The sequence below is a fragment of the Elephantulus edwardii genome, unplaced genomic scaffold (genome assembly GCF_000299155.1).
Source record: "Elephantulus edwardii isolate Elephantulus edwardi_28Jun2011 unplaced genomic scaffold, EleEdw1.0 scaffold00088, whole genome shotgun sequence".
NCBI classification, from domain to species: domain Eukaryota; kingdom Metazoa; phylum Chordata; class Mammalia; order Macroscelidea; family Macroscelididae; genus Elephantulus; species Elephantulus edwardii.
In genome coordinates this window covers 10,659,978-10,667,113 of record NW_006399838.1, presented here as the reverse complement: position 1 = coordinate 10,667,113, position 7,136 = coordinate 10,659,978, and the positions used below count along the sequence as shown (strand labels likewise).

Sequence of the window (7,136 nt, the reverse complement as noted above, 5' to 3'; positions counted from 1 at the left end):
CTAAAAAAAAAAAAAAAGAAAGAAAAAACCCCAGTTACTATAGCACTCTTATGACAAATAAATACATATGAATAGAGAATATATTAGTAGGAAAGTGTTTCTCAGAAAATATCTGATCAGTTCTTCACGGTTTCTCTCTGACCAGCAGAAACACCAGAACTCATCTCTGTTAGAGTTGGAACCGACTCACAGCTGGCCCTCTGGTGGGGGCAGAGGCTGCCCATCTTTCTCCTGGCGAACCACGTGTGCACTTGAACCACCAGAGGTACCGCCTCTGGGCTGGCACTTCAACGCCCTCGGGACTGCACCACCAGGTGAGTGCCACAGCATCTTACAAATACAAACGGTCAGGTTCTTATTCAAACCAACGGCAGCAGAGACTGCTTCAGGTTGGGTCCAGCAATCTGTTTCAGCAGACGCTACTGTGAAGTGACACAAAGTCTAATTTGAGAGCCACAGTCCTTCAGGAAGTCTGGGCAATACTGAGAGCAGTTCATGTGGTGAGGACTGGTCAAGAGGGGGTGACCTAAACACAGATGACGGGTTCACGTCTCTCACCTCCTGTGGCCCCTGGGCTGGCTTCTCTCTGCTGCTGTAGCTCTGTGGGGAATGCGTCACCAGGTGATCATTTTGATTGTCCGTGCGTTCGGAATTTCGGAAGCTTGGAATCCTACTCAGAGTGTCCTTCAGCTGTTTATATTCTGCAACTTGAGTCTACATATAAATTGTGCAATTGAAAGTAAATCGAACAATTTGAAGAGGAGGGAGGGGGGGAAAAGACATCATTCACAGATGAGTATTTGGGTTTACGGGAACGCTAGACAAAACACTATACCTAACTATCAGTTAAGAGAAATCCAGAGATCGCACCCATGCATTAGCTCTTTTTACTTTGTCAAGCTTAATCATTTTTAGCACATGCAAACAGGAATTAGAATTAAAGGAAATAGGAAAAAAAAATCTAAGACAGTTGTTAGTGTCCCATGCTGCATTAAAAAGTCAGCATCTTAAAAAGAACTTTCTAATAGCAACATGATTAAATGTACAATATGCAATCAATGTTTTATAGCACTAAAAGTGTATTATACATGGACATGTTAAACATGTGCAAATATCTTTTTCCATTATATGAACTTCCAGTGGAAAAGAGTAAATCTAAGTTTATATATATGTACATATAGATGTATTCATCAAGGCTACTTCTTTTTCCCCCAACTTATGCTCAAATAAGTTCCCTTACAGCCTACCATTCATACTTCTCTAAGAAGTGCTCTGTGATTTTGAAATGAGGCTAGATTTTTGCCTTCTTAATCTTGAACGTCCTTTCCTTCTAAACGGACCGTCTTTAACCCAAGATGTGCTTTTGTTGTTATGCGTCAAGTCGATACAACCATATGCATGCATATGTGCGATGAGTGTATGTGTATAACATTTTCAATTAAAGGCTTTGAAAAGCTACATAAACAGAAAAACAAAAGCTTAGTGACTATAAGGGACATTCACTCAAGAAGCCTGGCTGTTCAGTGGCCAGATTCTTGGCAGCTAAAAGAAAGGTCAGTGGTTTAAACCTGGCAGTCACTCTAAGGTAGGAAGAGGTCTGCTTCTGTGAAGATTTACAGCCCTGGAAACTATGTTCTGCGGTCTGTCTCCTTTCGGGCCAATATGGTTCAGAATCAACCTGAAGGCAGTGTGTTTGGTGTACCTGGTTCACTGTAAGCACTGCCTGCTGAAATCCACACTTACGTAGATACAGACATAAGGAAACAGAACTCTCTTTTTTCTAGAGGATTGGCCTTCCCAGTCATGGTTTCCTTTCCCAGTGGGGCACACACAGCAGAGAAGGTGAGGAGAGACTCAAAACCTGTCAGGGTGCTGGTTACCAAAAGCTCCCAGGCTCAGGGTGCTTCCATACCCAAGAAGAGGTGCCATGTGCCTTTTTCTAGTTCAGGCACAAGAGAAGTCGGCGTGCTAGAAATGTGTCTCGAAGTGGTGCTGTGTTATAATCGATACAGTGCTACGCCGTATGCGCCCGCAGAGACCCTCATCCCAGAAATCTATCAAAAAACATTCACAAACCAAACTTGGAAGTTTAAAAAAAAAAAGACATTGGAAGAACAAAGAAAATTTGACATCATATAGAGATGCTGTTACTATGATGCACATAAAGGGTGCACAAACTTCAACTCTCTTCTCTCTCCTCATGCTGAATAGCCTTTGAAAGTAATAATGCTCGAGCTCTGGCAGCCTAGTGGCAAGAAGCTGTGCTGAAATCCTGAAGGTACATGGTTCAAAAACACCCCCTGCTTTGCGGGAGAAGGATGAGTGATCTCTTCCCATGTGACCGACTGCCTCTGAAAACCCGCTGGGGGGTCAGCTACGGGTCAGTTTAGACTCTACGGTACACAACAACAACAACAACTTCTCACACCACAGTTAGATGAAGAGTGACAGGAAGATCATGATCTAAATTAAGGTTCTTGGCCCACTTCTCTAGAAATTCTGATTCACCAGTTCTATGACAAGAGTCAGGGCATTGTGATGCAGTAAAGCCTCAAAACACACAGTCTAAAGAGCTAACTTTGATGTCAGGCTGACCTGAGATCCAGTGCAGGTTGAGCTAGTTACTATACTTTTGCAGGCTCAGTTCATTTTAAAAGGTACTGTGTTAGCCACCTGGTGAGGTGATGAGCCTTTATGAAGATTCTGTAAAGTTCCCATGGTGTCCTCTGACACACTGAAAGCTCTCATCATCTTTTCTACACTATCTATGCTCACTCTCCCCACCTCAGCAACTGGATTTTAAACTCAGGTTGTCGGAGAAGAATCGCTTAATTTACATGAAAAGTAGAGATTCCCCAAACAGTGTTTGCTCTCTAGGGAATTCTGGGTAAGGCTCTTAAAATAGGAACTGAAGGTAAGGCTTTGAGTACTGCTCTTACTTCTGGCACCGTGTGAGAGAGGTGGGAGGAAACAAAACAAATTTGGAAGCATCTCCCAAAAGAATTAAAAAAAAAAAAGATTAAGGAAATATAAAACTGTAAAAGAAAAGAAATCCTATTCTAAAACAAACCCAAAACATTCTCAGTGAGAGGGGGGCAAAAAAAAAAAATCCTACTATAAAACAAACCCGAAGCATTCTCAGCATAACTTGATTTGGCCACTAAGGGAACTATTTTACTTGCATTTCTATGATTTTCAAATAGCTGTTCTAAAGCACTCAATTCTGTTTGTTTTGGTATTACTTTGCCACATTTTATAAGATGCTCCATATAAAATAAGAGGATGACTCATATAAAAGAAAGCATTTGTATAAAGACAGATTTGAATAAAATTATCTTTACAAAGTAAATTTATATACACAAAAAGTATTACCACATTGCTATCATTTTGCCAGAAGACACTAAATCAGAGGCTGCCTTTTAAGAGATCCCTCAGATATAGACACTACAGTGTCTAAAATTATCAGGCCCCAGAATCTTATTATCTTTTAATCACTCTGGTGGGCTAGTGGTAAGTCACTGCGCTGCCAACCTGAAGGTACACAGTTCAAACCCACCGGCTGTTTGGTGTAATAAAGACAATCTCCTCTCATGCACCTAAGAGCCTCTGAAAACCCACGAGAGGGTCAACTCCGACTCGAAGGGACATAACAGCATCACAATGAGAACAGTTAGCTAATGTCTTTTTGACCTTTCGTCTTCATTTCTCCCCAAAATTAAAAGTGAAGATATGGTTTAATTGTAGTCACTAAATTTCTTTATTTCTACTAGAAAGCTGTGAAATAATCCATATGGTCACTTCAATAAGCCCTTCAAACTTGAATTTGTTCCGCTGCTTATTCAGTAAGTAGCTTATTGGTGTTTCCCGTGTACAAGGGACTGTTCTGGGCTTTGAACAAATGGAGTTTACGACTTGCTATTCCTTCTCTACTAACGTGAGGTCTCATCTCATATTCTGTAATTCTTTTCGCAGAAGTCTAGTCCCAAAAGGGATATGCCTAGATTGGACCACTGACACTGCTGGTGGCATGCGAACAAAGTCTGACAATGATTTGTTAAGTAGCTAACACCAGACAAGCTTAAAGTTCCTATTCTTTTACCAAAAGCCAATACAGATCAGACAGGTGCAAAAGATCATGGATATGGACTAAGTTCTCAGACTAAAGTAAGTATTAGATGCTGCATGTATAGGCTGATGGGCAGGGAAAGGCAATAGGGATACTGTTAAATGTCATACAGGTGTGAAAACGAACCTAAAATGTATTATTGCATTTCTCTTGATTGTCTTTTGAAGGCATGCATGACCCTCAGGGTCAGGAGAGCTCTGTCCTAAGGAACTCGCTGAAGAGTGGCTTGTAAGAGACTCCATGCATAAAGGAATTCAGGAATGTTAGGCTGAAAAGAACCCACAGAGGCTGCTACCTCCCTGCTAACCTGTGCGGCAGCTAGCGCACTCTTGTGGTCTTCCAGAGTCACTACAAGTTGTTCGTGCTCGGAGAGTAAATTCTTATGCTGTTGCTACACAAAAAAGAATTTGACAGGTTGAGATTTAGCATTTTCACACAAATTCTCTTTGGCTGACAGTGGTTTGACCACACAAGCGTTTCCTGCTTGTTTATTTGTTGGTCTGTTGTAATATTTGTTGAGTTTCAAAGTAACTATTGAAACAGGGCTACACAGTTTATGGAATATTCCAAAATGTAACTATGATGCCAAAATACTAAAACCACGTGAAGGCAAAGCCCAAGGAGCCAATATTTCATTCTTATTAAATTACTGTATTAGACTTATTAAAGGACAGTCATCTACTGCAAACAAAAAATCATTTTGGTATTAAGGAAAATACTTTAGTCTTTGGATATCATTTAGCTTCCAAAAGTAGGTACTTAGTTATATACAAAGTTCACAATAGCGTGAGAGCAACAAAGCAGGTCAAAAAAGAGACTTAATTTTTTAAGTCACCTTCCCAAGCAAGTCAAATAAACCCTTCACAGCACAATTCCTGTTTTCATGTTACCTTCACATCTTGAAGCTGTGTATGTATGTCCTGATGGGCTTTCCGTAGTTGTCTGTTTTCTTCTCTCAAATTATACACAGTTTCTATTTTAGGAAAAGGGAAAAAAAAATCACACATAAAGTCTTGGAATATTCAGACTTCTCATTCCATTGTCTTCACAATCTAAAACCTCACATAACTTCAATCAGGAAGTTTTCAACTTGGGCAGTATAATAATCAAGCCAATAAATCGATACCGTATTGAGACATGGCGCAGATACAACGGGACATCCCTATGCAGCAACCTGGCTTGGCAGCTTAAACCCTTTTCAACAACTCACACACGACAGACGTAGTTAAAAGTTTGGAACAACTCCGGTGTTAAATATTTCAGTTAATAAACAATCCTTGTGTCTTATGGCCTAATTCACATCGTCCCTAAAAGAAATTTCAATTACCAAGACAACTCAAAACAGAGACGGAGACACAGAAAAATCCCCTTTACTTCGGCTTGTAGACTGAACTGTGTGTCTCGAAACGATCCACGTAAATCTTAACTCCTATAACTGTAGATACGAAGCCATCTGAGAAGGTTCTCTCAGGGTGGGCATATAAAAAGGTGACACGGCGCTGAGATACGCGTTCCAGTGACCTTGTGTTGTAAGGATGAGAGCGGCCAACCCAAAAAGCAGGTGATTCAAATCTACCAGCTGTGAAAGAGGGACAATCCCCTCCTGTAATTTACAGCCTCTGAAAACTTGCTGAAGGGTCAGCTGTGAGGCAGTTCTGACTTCATGACAATGAGCTGGAGGTAGGTTTTTTGTTTTCTTTCTTACAGGGTAGGAGGCACTGAAACTGATAGTGAATGAAGGAAAGATAGATGGCAAGCAGAGACCTTCAGGCCCACTGAGCCACAGATGAGGTGTATCTTCCACAAAGTACTCCAAGTTACTATTTTATGTTTTTATGTTTTTATCAGGGATCATAACCAAACAAAAGTGTTGCTATAAAAATTGTTTTATGAAAGGCACTTCAAAGGCACTGCTTGCCTACACTGTCAGTTCAAGTGTCCTAGTGGATTCTGCTGCAATCCCAAATGCATACGGTTCGAATCCACCAGCAGCTCCATGGGAATGGGCAGCCTCCTCTCGTGCGCTTTCCTGCCTTTTGAAAACATGCTGGCAATTCAGCTATGAGTCAGTTTTCAATCAACAACACCGTGGCCCAGTGCACAGTCTGTCAGCTTGTTAACCAAAAGGCTGTAGTCCCAGAACACCAGCCACTCTACAAAACACTGACAGGCAGCCTTGGAACCCTGCTAGACTGCTGCTATGAGCTGAACTCAACTCACTGGCTACGGGTGGTTTTACTCTGTTCTTTATTAAGGTCTCAGTTGGCAGCATCATGATAGATGGAGAAGAAACTGAAGTTGTTAACAATTAGAGCTTGCTTGGCTCCACAATCAACATTCTTGACATCAGCAGCCAGGAAATCAAAAGAAGAACTACACTGGGAAAATCTGCTGTCAGGGACCTCTCCCAAGTACTGAGAAGCAACAATGATGTCAGTATGGAGACTAAGGTGCACCTGATCCAGGCCACGGTCTTTGCAATTACTTGCTATATATCAGAGAGCTGGACATTGACTAAGGATGACAGAAGAATCAATGTCTTTGAGTTGTGGTGCTGGAGAAGAGGACTGAGTATACAATGGACCACCAAAGGAAAAAGAGAACAAACAGGTCTGTCTTGGAGAAGAATTTTGAAGCTCTGTCTCAGATACTTTGGGCACTTGGCCAGGTGGGACCAGATCTTGTGAAAGGCAGCATGCTTGGAAGGGTGGAGGGACACCTCAGGAGAAGACAATTCTGGATGAGACGGACTGACATAGTCACTGGGATAAGGGGCAGTGACACTGGCTCAGGACAGAACAGGCTTCAGAGCTGTTGTACTTATCCAGTCGCTATGAGTCGCACGGGTGATTTGATGGCACATAACAACAACGAGGTATTTCTTTGGTACCAGAAACACTTTCTGTCTCTTTCGGTGTGTCCTCCTCTCTAGTTAATGGTATTTCTCGTTTAGTCTTGATTGCTAGAAGTTCAAACTCATTCAAAACTCACAGCCAGCTGGTGAGTCAGA

The 7,136-nt window shown here is 41.6% G+C and overlaps 1 protein-coding gene across 1 annotated transcript in view; it reads right to left on the bottom strand.

Moving 5' to 3' along the window:
- The window catches only part of GOLIM4 (golgi integral membrane protein 4), a 116,848-nt gene that overhangs the window by 35,572 nt on the left and 74,140 nt on the right, over positions 1 to 7,136 (bottom strand). Inside the window, exons 6-8 of the mRNA XM_006890387.1 lie at positions 5,017 to 5,099; positions 4,434 to 4,517; positions 559 to 714 (exon numbers count right to left, since the gene is read on the bottom strand). Of these exons, the coding sequence (XP_006890449.1) occupies positions 559 to 714; positions 4,434 to 4,517; positions 5,017 to 5,099 (323 nt within the window). The remainder of the gene's footprint in view (positions 1 to 558; positions 715 to 4,433; positions 4,518 to 5,016; positions 5,100 to 7,136) is intronic.